The sequence below is a fragment of the Acipenser ruthenus genome, chromosome 8 (genome assembly GCF_902713425.1).
Source record: "Acipenser ruthenus chromosome 8, fAciRut3.2 maternal haplotype, whole genome shotgun sequence".
Classification (NCBI taxonomy): domain Eukaryota; kingdom Metazoa; phylum Chordata; class Actinopteri; order Acipenseriformes; family Acipenseridae; genus Acipenser; species Acipenser ruthenus.
Window position 1 is genome coordinate 12,453,114 of NC_081196.1, and position 13,114 is coordinate 12,466,227.

At 37.3% G+C, this 13,114-nt stretch overlaps 1 protein-coding gene across 2 annotated transcripts in view; it reads right to left on the bottom strand.

Moving 5' to 3' along the window:
* Positions 1 to 13,114, bottom strand: part of LOC117405957 (CWF19-like protein 2) — a 53,200-nt gene that overhangs the window by 10,872 nt on the left and 29,214 nt on the right. For both annotated transcript variants that reach the window (XM_059028518.1, XM_059028517.1), the window contains 3 exons: positions 11,219 to 11,341; positions 10,055 to 10,192; positions 117 to 329 (listed from right to left, as the gene is read on the bottom strand). In XM_059028518.1, the coding sequence (XP_058884501.1) occupies positions 117 to 329; positions 10,055 to 10,192; positions 11,219 to 11,341 (474 nt within the window). The remainder of the gene's footprint in view (positions 1 to 116; positions 330 to 10,054; positions 10,193 to 11,218; positions 11,342 to 13,114) is intronic.

Below are 13,114 nucleotides of genomic sequence, written 5' to 3' on the forward strand. Positions count from 1 at the left end.
GCTACTACTGTAGACACGGAAAAGCTTTGATGGACAATGTCACTTCACAGAAAATTACCTTTTATGGTTTTATAGTATGTATAGTATGAAGAAAAGTCCATGCCAGTGTGTGTTACCTTTGTGCCAATGGCGATGATGAGATGTTTGGGCAGTTCTGGGTTATCAAAGCAGAAGTGGCATTTCTCCATGCGTCCTGCCAGCCGTCTGTGCTCCTGAATGGCTTTCTGTCTTTGTCTCTCCTCCTCTTGCCCAGAACGCTCCTTCTTGGCAGCGCTGGAGACAAACATGTCATCCAGGGTATAGTTATCTCCATCTGTCTTTCCCATGAGCTGCAAACACAGCAAGCAGATACTGGAGCACAACCTTTCAGAATATGGCCCAATGCCTGTTCTTGATGCAGAACCTTGTACTCAAAGCTGTAGCTAAATATTTATGTTTTCATATGGCAAAGTGAAATGAACCAGATAAAACTAAGCAACTGCAACCACTGAAAACACACCTCTACCCATCTAGCTTGGAAGCAGGAAACATGCATTTGAAATCTGTGTAGAACAAGGATAGTAACTAAAGACAGAGTAATCAACAGCTCAGTGTTATAGTTAATCATTCACAACAGTATGTTAAGTAGGAGTAGTTGATCAGTATGGTGGCTCATTAGTGACATGAGCTCCAGTAATGAAACTAAGAAAATCTAAGAAAACAGCTGTACCAAAACATAACATCAATCAGGCAGCCATATTAGGTCTAGGTCAGAGGTCAAAGTCGTGATCAGGTTTATTTTAAAATCTATCTAAGTCACTACCTCCAATGTTTTCTGAGATACAGGCATTGATGACTCCCACATGGCGTAGTGATGCCAATACATTTTGCCCGAAGAGTTTCCACAACACTGAGAAAACAAGCTTTTCAGTTGAAAGGGTTTATGAGATATTGGCAGTGGGAGATTTGCAAACTCATACAAGCTTCCATCAGAACGATTCTTATTTACTTCCAAAATGTAATCTATGCTTATGAACAGTACATTTTATATCCATGACATCATCTTGAACTGGCCTGCAGTTACTGTACATACAAAAGACGTCAACGCTGAGCTGAAGGGGTAATGGCTGTCGCTTTAATTTGGAGTTGCCATGGAAACACTGACGTCTTTGGAGTTTATTAATAATGCTTCCATAAAGGAATGTTATTATCCTTTTTTTTTTTTTTTTTAACAGGCAGATTCTACAACATAACAGCAACCTGCTCACTTAGACTAAAGCCAACATTCAAAAGGTATAGTAAATATAAATTCATACAAAACACAGCTATTTATTGCCTTAAATGCCTCAAATAGCTTTAGTACTGTACTTTACCATTTTCATAATATAGCTTAGGTTAGCTCTGATGTGTATCTAAAGCTTGTCAAAGTCTCAGTTGGTTCACAACCATTTCCCTTCCATGCTCAAGAAATTCTGCAGCCACAACATTGAGGAACTATAGAATTATGTAACCCCTTCCTTTGTGCTTCACCAGTGAAAAACAAACTTAAATAAGCCTAAATAAACAAATCAATGACAGAAGTGAACATCCAGCAGTGTACAAACAATTTGATCTGAATTTACACAGCACAGTATAGTAAATCATTTTCGTAGATTAAAATTTGGTTATAAAAATGTGTCTTTAGTCTGGTTTTAAAAGCCGCAACAGTTGGTGCTCCCCTTACAGAAATAGGCAGATCATTCCTGCATTTTTATTTTTATTTTTATTTTAGGAATAGTAAGCAACCCAGCATCCTGGGATTGGAGTGGCTGTCTAGGAACATTTGGGATTAAAAGATTATTTAAGTAAGACAACCTATTTAAGGCTTTATAAGTTATAAGCAGGACCTTAATCAATCCTGAACTGTATAGGAAGCCAGTGTAGGGCTCCTAACACAGGCGTAATGTGATCATGCTTTTTTGTTTTTGTTAAAACCCTGGCAGCAGCATTTTGCACAAGCTGCAATTGGGATAAAACATATCTTGGAATACCAGAAAGCAGGGCATTGCAGTAATCAATTGTAGATGTTATGAAAGCATGCATCGCTCACTCTGCATCTTGTGGTGAAAGAGAACATCTTGTTTTAGCAACATTACCAAAGGTGAAAAAAGGACACTTTAATTACATTCCTAATATGAGGTTCGAAAGAAAGTTCTGGGTCAAAGATTACACCCAAATTTCTCATTTCAGCCTTCAGTGCAAAAGGGAAGATTTATTCTATAGAAGCACATATATTTGTTTTGTTTACAACATTACCTCTGTTTGATAGCAGTTTAACCATAAAACATTTTTGACACCCATTGCTTAATATTAGCAAAACATGTAGTCAGAATATTTGCAGATGTGGAGTCACCTGGTTTCAGAGATATAGCTGAGTATCATCAGCATAGCAATGAAAATGTACCTCATGTCTACGGACAATATCGCCCAGGGGTAGCATATATAAGGAAAACAAAACGGTTTTCCTTACATATGCAGGGTTCCAACAGCAGAACCCTGCGGGACACCACATGTAACTTCAGATATAAGAGAGGAATCTTCCCCAATTCTAAGATATTGTAACCTATTTGAAAGATAAGATTTAAACCACGACAGGACACTACCTGACAGTCTTACAAGGTTCTCAAGCAAAACTGGATGATCAAGTGTCAAACGCTGCACTTTAACCTAGAAGACTAAGGACGCTCCCATATCTGAAGATAATACTATTATTATTATTTATTTCTTAGCAGACACCTTATCCTGGTCGACTTACAATTGTTACAAAATATCACAGCACAAAGTATCGCATTGCAAAATATCACATTTTAAAGTATCACATTTCAGAATATCACATTACAGATAGCAGCAGTTGTAAAGTACAATAAAATCAGTAGCAAAAGATCAAATTCAAATAATAGTACATCATTTACCACTCTGACAAGAGCAGTTTCAGTACTATGACCCGGGAGGAAACCTGACTGAAATCTATTTTGTGCTGCAAGGAATCTATTAAGTTGGATTGCTACTACTCTTTGGATAGAAAGGGGAGATTGGAAATAGGCCTAAAATTGTTAAGAACTTATGGTCTAGAATAGGTTTTTTAAGCAATGGTTTTACCACAGCAACCTTAAATGATTTTGGAACAATACCAGATGAACAGGAACTGTTATGAATATTTAAAACAGGTCGTATCGATCCGAGAGAATACTTCTTTAAAAACAGTTTAGTGGGAACGGGGTCTGACACACACGTAGTGGATTTTGTCTTAATAACTAGGTCAGTTAATTCTGGCTGGTTAATCAAAGAAAAAGATTTAGTCTGATGTAGCAGGACCCAAAGAAGTAGTTTTGTCAATGTTGTAAGATGACATGTCTAAATTTAATTTACCATCTGAAATCTGATTTCTCATTTCAATGATTTTCTTGTTAAAGTGATTCATAAAAGCATCACTGCTTGCTGGTAATACGGTATATAAGGAGGGCTCCTTCTGCTTGTTTGTTAGTTTAACTATTGTTTCAAAAAGAAATCAAGGATTATCTTTATTTGATTCTATAAAGGGCTGAGTAGTAGGCTGATCTAGCTGAGGACAGTTAGATCAGCCTACTACTTCTTTCCAGGCGAGATAAAAGACCTGTAGTTTGGTGTTTTTCCATTTGCTTTCAACTTTTCAATCTGTTTGTTTAAATATACGTGTTGTATCATTAAACCTATTTTTCATAGGTGCAACCGTATCTAAGGTATTACTTCGGGTGCTGTTATAATCCTCTACCAACACATCCACTGATCCTGATGAGCAAGAGCAGAGGTGGACAATACTGCCAAGAATGTATCAGTGGTGATGAAGTTGAGAGATCGTTTTTTATACAGTGTGTCGGCAGTTTTATTGCACATGGTATTAATAATTAAATAACAGCAGAATGATCTGAAACTGTAAGATCAATGATAGACAGGTTCTGGATGTCTGTACCACGAGTGACAAGTAGATCAAGTGTGTGGTCATGAATATGAGTCGGGCCAGAAACATGTTGAGTAAAACCAACGGGCTCGATAAAATCTTTTCCAGAGGGATCTCGGTCTACAACAACGTGCACATTAAAATCACCTAACACCACAACCCCATCATGCTTGACAGCAAATGTTCACCAAACAAAGAGCTGGGTCTAGGAGGATGATAACTGCAACCTGTATAGGAGTTGGGCCACAAATAGCAAAATATAGAATTTCAAATGACAATTAACCTTGTGTGTTCTCATAGTTAAGATCGAACTCCTTCCCGAAAATGGTAGCAATGCCACCACCGCGACCTATAGCATGTGCCCTCTGATAGAAAGAGAAACCTGTGGGACAAGCCTTTACTAGCGGTATAATACCGTCCTGTTTCAGCCAAGTCTCAACTAAGGTTATGACATCTAGATGTGATTCCAGAATAAAGTCGTTAATTAAAAGAGATTTATTATTCACAGACCTTGTATTTAGTAATGCCAACTGGATAGAGGTCAGTACAGGGCTACTAGAGTTGTCACTGGCTGATGTGTTAATTAGATTTTTTAGAACATGAATCTTGAGCAACATTTTTCCTTAAAGGATTTGCGTAACAACGGTTACATCTGAAAGGGGCCTTCAAGTTATAAACCCTGACCTTTCATGTTCTCAAAAAAAAGAATAAACATTACAATAACTTAATATCCAATAAAACATATTGGCAAAGAACAGCCAACTGTAGTTACCGCCAATAAAATCTAAAATGACATATATACTGGTAGTATGGTGTAAAATGCACAAATACCACCTCTGCCTTGAAGTGCTGACCTTTTCTTTGTTCTAAAAATAAAAACTGAATTTCATTTTGGTCCTCCCCCCCTCCCCCCCTCTAGTTGTTTGCTCTGGCTACAGGCTAAAAGTATGGATTTTCATACCAGCTATCTGTATATGCATTACATGGCTTCTATATGTAGCTGCTAACAATGCTACCACATTTTCAAGTTGCTTACCTCCTGTTAAGGCATTTATTAGTGGATTCATTTGCAAACAACTCGCTGAACCCTTAACCAGACCTGTCATGCCTGTTTAAAATCTCTTGCTTCAAACCAGGTGTTTTAAAAACAATTCCTAACAATCCTTATTGATTTCTCTAACAACTGATGAGGAAGACTTATAGTTCAAGCCTTGGTCCACAGGTTTCTTCAGTGTTTGGCAATAACAAATGAAGCTGCTGTCCTTAGTTGTATTTTTAAGTCCCATGTTAAAGGCTCCACACTACACTGACTGATCAAAAAGGCTAAAAAAGTCCTGTGTTAAGCTATGTCATGACCCACTTGTGACTGGAGTTGCAATTTCTGTTGGTGAGTTTTTAAAACCTCTGCTATATTTATTTATTTATTTACAAAAGCTGTTTTGATGGTCATGTTGGTCACTGCAGCCTCTTTTCCTACTTTGAATGCTCTTTTTAAATGTGAGCTCCATATTTATACTGTATACCCAATGGTAGTTCCATTAAAAGTGAAACAACTCCCAGTGTCACTTGCAGCCAAAATGCATATTATATATAGAAATCCCACACAGGTGCAGCTATTTTCACACTTTCTAATTTTGAAACTGTGTCCTGCGAATTCTGGTAAGGTGGTGTGCAAGGCGAAAGTATTTCTCATTTCTATTAATTGTGTAATTTTTAGTGGATATGGACTTTTACATAGGAAAAAGAAATGTGTTCAGATATTCAGATATTTGTCCCAGCACTAATATAACATGACAATAATTTAGGTTTCTAGAATCTGACCGCCTCAGTCTTTTATTACATGCTGTTTAAATGATTGATTATTGTACTCAACAGATATATAGTTGTTTTTTTTTTTTAAAGCTGCAGGTGGTTTAGATAAATCTAACTTACTCCTTTGTTGTCTCTGTAGCAGTTTTATCACCTGGGGTGATTTCAAACACACCACATTGAAGCTACCTCCATTGGTAACATTCATTTGTCTGTCTGGGCAGGGGACTCAGGGCGGCACAACCTCGGGTTGTTAGAGGTGGAGAAGCATGCAGTATCCAAGATGCATGTTATTACATTGACCAGAAGTTCTGTAATGCGAATACCATGAATAAACCAAGAGACCAAAACATAACAGTAACATGAAAATAAATGTAATCATGAGGTGTTATTATCTAGGGTTGTAACGATACAATAAGCTCAATACTGACATACAAGGTAAAGTTACATAGTGTCTATATACACTAGTATTAGTTGTTTGACTTACAAGAAATTAAAAAGACATGGTAAGGGATGGCAACACTATGTTAACCTACAAAACATTGACATTCAAGGTCTAAGGTCTATAGGATCACATGATACGTCCCATGACCACATAAATGACTGTACACACCACGATTACTATACAATAGTTCATTTAAGTGCATAGCATCCCTATGCCATATACACTTGCAAAACATTGTGAAACCATTGTGCCAAGACAAAGCAGTACCATCTGTACAGACGTTAGTCACTGTTGCATTTGCGCTGCTCCGTCTGAGTTTAGTAAACCAGCTCCTGTTGCATCTGTATCTCACCACACTGTCATGCATACAACATTTACAACAAGCTAGTATTATTAGTAGTAGTAGTAGTAGTAGTAGTATTATAAAAAAATTATGATTATTATTATTGGTATTATTATCAAGAGCTAAATTGCATTTGGTTGAATATACAAATACATCTTTTCATAATCATGATTGTCTCTGGCATTTCCTTCAAAATAACAGTGTTTTTCCGACAATTACTTGATGCTCTTTCGGCATGTTTCTTCTGGAATGATTTGACCTTATATATCAAAATAAGACGGACAACAGCACAACCATATCACGTAAAGTATTCTCCATGTTGGGCATAATGGAAAAATTGGAGAGAACTAGTAAACAGCAAGAGAGCTGAGTGCGTTTGGAAAAGTTCAATGTGAAACCAATAAACTAGTCTGGATGAAGCTGCAAGTGAACCAAACAAACAAATTTGAATGCTTTAAAAGAAAGTTCACTTGAATTTTTCTGAAGTGAAACGAACCGAAGCAAACTAAGAAAACAAAAGAGCTTGTTCACAAGTGAACCACGGTTCGAATCACTTGTAAGTAAACTAGGTGCAAAAGTGCCTTTAGACTCCCAGTTTGCATGCTCTGTATTAAGAGTATTTATTCTGATGGTTTTCCATTACAGTGCTTTCTGGTGGCTCTCAGTAACTTAAGTTTGCACATAAAACAGTCCCTACAAAATGTTGCATATACAGGAACAATCCCTCTCATCTGGGGCATTTTGTGAGCCAGCTAACCATAAAAGCCCTCTGCAAACATGTATTTTTCACCGAGATAATGCTTAAGTCTACATACCATGAATTGTGATTCTAGCACATACAGGACACAAAACAGCTGACAATGTTCCTGAGAAATTGGACTCCACAAAAAAGATTAGCTACCTCTGTGACCAAAAATACAACTGCTGATGGGAGATAAGGGTTAAAACAAATGCTGCATCTCAAGCCCAAGGAAAAACCTTTTATAAAAATGCTCTCACTTCATAAACAAACTGTATTTTAAATCCCCCCCTGGGAGTGCTGAATCAATCAGGGAAAACAGCCACCACAGTGACCAAGATTTAGCACACTTGTGTACAATGATGAGAATATAATAGGAATCAAAGTGACAAATGCAGAGAAACATATTGCTAATGCACAGATTTACAAGTGCTGATGGCCTGAGGGTTATTGTTTTTTTTTTTTCCCCTTTCCTTAATATTCGTGTTGTAAGTGTGGGTAAAATGTAGAGTCTAAGATGCCTATAAAAAAGCATTGCCAGCAGGTACTGTCAAATCTATTAGCTGACATTAGGGTTACCACAAGAGATACAGGGAGCTGCATTCTTTCAACAGAAACATTTAAAATAGCATCTGTTAAAGCAAGATAGTCCATTTTGAAAGTATTATTTGTGTTCTTAAACCTTCCAGCAAATGACACTGCTCCAAAAAAAATTAAAATAAAAATCCTTTGACTTAAATGTGGTGAGTATTTATCTTTTAAATTGCAGCACATAATGTAAAATGTTGCTTGCTGTGTAACAGTAACAGTTTGTTTTTCCTTAACAGAAAAAATATATATTTCAAACAAGTAGTTGCTCATTGCTCAGTAAGTTAGGTCCCTTAGTCGTGGTGGATGTACTACGACACTGGGTTGAGTTAACACAAAGTAATGGGCTTTAATACAAAACATCTATAGTTTAAAAAGTCCAGGGGTCAGGAAGAGAGACATGTTACCAAGGAATCATCGCTACAGATGAGGTTTTGGGTCTGGGACTAACTCACCATCTCATTTTCACACAGAAAGTAAAATGTATTTTCAGGGGGTAAAATGTAACATTACCTTGAAGTCATGAGTAATCTTGATTAAATACTGTATATTTAATGGTAATGAGGTAGGCATTAAAAAAGAGCCTTCCATTTTAACTGCAATGTTACTTTGAACTCCTGTACAGCCACGCGTGTGTTCTGCAAAGTTCTTTATCGGCTCAGCGAATTTTTTTCGAGATATCTCTGACTCTGCAAATTAATTACGTTATTAACATTTACTACACTCAGTGAATATGTTAAAACTTCAGTATAAAGCCATACAGTTAAATAAGGATGATGTATTAATACGTTATAAATCAGTTTGTTTAATATTATAGGCACCTTTTTCTTTAGCGGTTGCCTCTGACGACGGTTCCAGTTGGATTTGTAGCTGGACCGGGGTGTTTACGCTTCAATCTGTGTAGCTTCAAATTTGTTCTTATTCTTACTTATTCTTAGCTGCAAAGACAACAGGGCTATCCAGAGATTGGATAATGTTTGTGGGGTTGTTTTTTCTTGTGTACAGTTTCCTAGTAACTGAAGACATTGTATTCTGGGAGATGTGGTTAGTGGAAGTTTTAGGGGAGACAGACAAGCTGTGCAGCAAAATTGCTATGTGTATTTTTATGCATTGAATTACAATTAAAGTGAGTATTTTTGATTTTTTAAATGCGTAAAAATGGCAAGTACGCAGCTTATCTGGACCGCTGTACATACTACTTAAGAACCTTTTTGTGTCATTGTAAGGCATCTTCTCAAAATACAGCTTTAGTTGCATGTGTTTCTTAACGAGGTTCCTCAAGTTACATAGATTGTATAATATACCCATTATCATGGATATCCACCCCTGACAGGAATGGGAAAACACAGGCACACATATAAATCAAATAATTAGCTTCTTGAACTTGATGTCAAATTGAGGCTTTCCAGGCCCATATCCCTGTCAATTCAACTCAACTGTAAACTGCGGATAGCACTGCTAGCTTTAAGAAGCACTCTCTGCTCAGCTGAAGAAATGTCTTAAAGATGAATGCTAATTCTGAGCTAAAGTCGCCTGTTTGGTGACATGATCTGTAAACTAGCAATCAGGCTCCCTCAGGAAAATACAAAGTCATGTATCAGAGTGTCAGCGAGTATCCAAATCAAAGCATCACCATTTTACTGCCGTACCAGTTAAGTAAAACTAAGACATTGACAAATGACTTTGGAATATATCTCCAAAAAACACCCATTCCTGTTCTTAAGAGCCTTAATAGGAGTGAGTAAGGCTCTGTTGACAGCTTACTGGTTATTGATTATTTTGTTGTGACACAAGCTTTCTGCTTCCAAAATGTGTTGGAAGCCTTCACATAAGACATAACTAGAACAACAAGGCTGTCAAAGAAAAGCCCATAATAATATGTAAGTTTTGTAGTTTTATTCAATTACAATGAACCTGTGTTCTTGGGACTAGCCTTTTTCTATGTGGTATTACATAAAACAGAAACTTAGAACAGAAAAATATTATAGTGACATTTAGAAAACAAATCTCTCACTAGTCACAGAAATTTAGCTTGTAGATTTTTTTTTTTTTTTCTTCTTGACCTCAGATTTTGGAAAAATATGCACGTTACACTTTTGGGCATAAATTTAGATTGCTAGAGCGCAATAGCAGCCTGTTCTTCCCACACACTGTAATTACGAATCACCCTCTAACCTTTGATGCCATTCGAGAATACAGAACGTTCTGATCCTCGGCTGTTCCCATCTTCTCCCTCTTCACCATCTCCTGAAGATCAACATTATCATCGTCCTGGAAATACCGAACCCTCTCACCATCCCTATGGGTTTCAACCTAGAAAAACAAACAACCTTCAAGTTTCATCAGCCAATTAACAACTCATCTGCCGTAAACATGCCTGCCTTCCTGGAGAGAATAAACAGAGCTGCAGAGGGGACGTCTGGTAGAACAAAGTTGTTATTATTGGAATTATTATAAGCAAGTATACCAGAGCAGAGGGAAACTTTAGGGCTCATAAATGAATGCAAAGGTCCTCAAACATTTTTTTTTTTTTTTTTTTTGGGGGGGGGGGGGGGGGGGAGGGGTTCCTTTTTAGAAACAATTTTGAATAGGGACCCCCAAATTAAAAATGAGGAGAAGGCAAATCACAAGCAGCGAATGTAAATGTATAATACTGTCTGCAAGTAGCAGAAGGCAGGTCTCTCGCTGCAACAGTCAAAGACCACTTTTAATACAATAGTCAAAATTAGCACCTATTTCTCACCACAACAGTAAAAAAAAAACAAAAAAAAAAAAAAACACATATTTCCGTATAATAATATGTTGTTTGACAAGACAGATTTCCAGAATTTCCTGGGGACCCCCCTTGGCAATCTTTGTGGACCTCAGTTTTAAGAACCGCTGTGTGTGTGTTTGTGTGAATCAAAGATTTATTTGACATGCCAAATCAGCAAGCCAATACATAGCACAGTGAAGCAGGCACTTCAGTGTGGACAGGCTTTCTAAAATGACTACTACAGTATTCCTGAAAGAGGTTGATCCATCTCAACACTGGAGCTCAACCTAGATATAAGCGTTAAAAAACCCACACATTTCTATCCATTGCAGAAATTACATGTTTTTGATGAAAGCCTGCACGTGATGAATTGTGTCATCCATCCCTTACACCTAAACACAGCAATAACAGACACCTTCTGGAGAGTGTTACAGGATCTTTATCGGCTCAAATGCCTGACTGTGCTGTATAACACAGTGTAATAATCACTATCCTTCATGTGAGCGCTAGGGGACTGCAAACTGTGTGGCCCAGCACGTTCCGAGGGAGTAGCGGTTCACGTTCATGATGAAGTTTGTTTTTACCAGCTGCTTCTTGCGCCGTCCTCCCTTGGGCTCCAGAAGTTCTGTGGGGGCGTTGACGGGCCAAGCTCTACCGGACTGATCCGTCCTGAACAGAACCACCTCCTCCTCCTCTCGTCCAGCAGCCTGTCGGGGACGATAAAGCAGATCATTCATTAAAATAAAATACAATTACATGTTACTGTTTATTTTTTCCCATTGTTGAACAGAAGGGTGATTAAAAAGATGCGTATGGCACTTCAGCAAGCTGGAGCATCAATAGTATTAATGACAGGATTGTGATGTTTCACAGTACCAGGACTAGTTTTCCAAATACTTCCCCAACTATGCATCACAGGACTGTGCCAGTCCAACAGTACAGTAACTAGTAGAGCTACTTCCAGTATACAGTTATGGTCCCTGCTGGTATTTGCTTATTTGTAATTGCTACACGCCAAATGATGATGACCCACCTTACAACTAGGTGAACTGCTTTCTAAAATGAACCCATTTAGGATTTGTTAGGATAATCTAAACAAACTAACAAAGCCTATATCTATACATTTTTAATGCTGTTAATGGAATGAAGAAAAATGTGTTTTTCTTCTAATGTTGAACTGTAATGCTCAGTGCTCAGTCTGCATATTCCAATGTAAATAGAACCACAACTTTATACATCCTTTGTGTGCATGATTTTTGTAAAAGTATGTTGCACTTATTATAACTGGAGGTTTATTTAGACCTAGATATTTTTTCTCCACGCAGCAACCAGGTAAAATTATTTTCCTGCTTAGTACTCAAGAAATCAAATCTACTGTTTTATGTTAAAAGGTGGAGTCTTTTTATTTAAGATATAACATTTATTAACTTTTGAAGATTGTTGGTATGTGCAAATTATGCCAACATATGATTCATGGTCACATCATAAATTCCTTGTCCAGATTTAAAGGTATTTCTGCTTCGTAGTTCAAGTTTCCATGTAATAGGATTCCCAGACTTCATAATATACATTATAAATACCAGAATGCCATTAATAATGAAAAATATTGCTATAACGATCAACCCTGATATATATAAAACAAATTATGTTAGCAGAGAACAGGAATATTTAAGTCTTCTAGTTAATAAATCGTCTATGTTTAGGTAAATCATGTTTTAAGAACAAACAGCTCTCTCTGATGTTTACTTTAAAACAGTGAGGTGGAATGTCTTTAACGAGACTGGTATTAAAAATTACTGCTGTGAAACATGCTAAATATCCTTGACTGCAGAATGAGTTAGAAATTCTGATTAGGAAAACATGTGACGGGCTAATATTCCTTTAATACAACGGTATTGGTGGCATCAGTCGTTTGCATTACAAAAAATGACGGATGCTTTTTTTTCTGTGCTTAAATCATTCTTCATGGTTCTGTTGTGCTGGGTAGCTTAGCCCTGTTTCAATTGGATGCCTGCAGCTATTTTGCCTTTTGCACAGCAGGTGCTGTGATCAAACGCCTTCTTGACTTACTAGTTGCTTCTTAAAGAGTGGGCAGGGAATAGCTGCAAACCTGGATTACTGTACCTGGAAGACTTCAATGTGTGTATAAAATTAAAAAAGAAAAAAAGGAACACGATCTCAAGATGTTGTCTTCCTAAGGAATACAATTCACAATGGGAGATTTGTGGCTCAAAACCAAACATCTACACTGGTCAGTACATGAAAGGTAAAATGAAATACGCAGCATGCTAACAAAATGCAAAAAAAAAAAAACCAGAACTGATCATTAGTGTTCAAAGTAGCTGCTTGTTTTCATGTCAGAGCAGGTTTATAGAGCTTCACTCCAGGTCCAGGTCATAAGGTGTGCTAACAAAGGATGAGCCTTGATGGGCCGTATGGTCTTGTCTCGTTCCCAAACTTTTCTTATGTTCTAGGTGCTT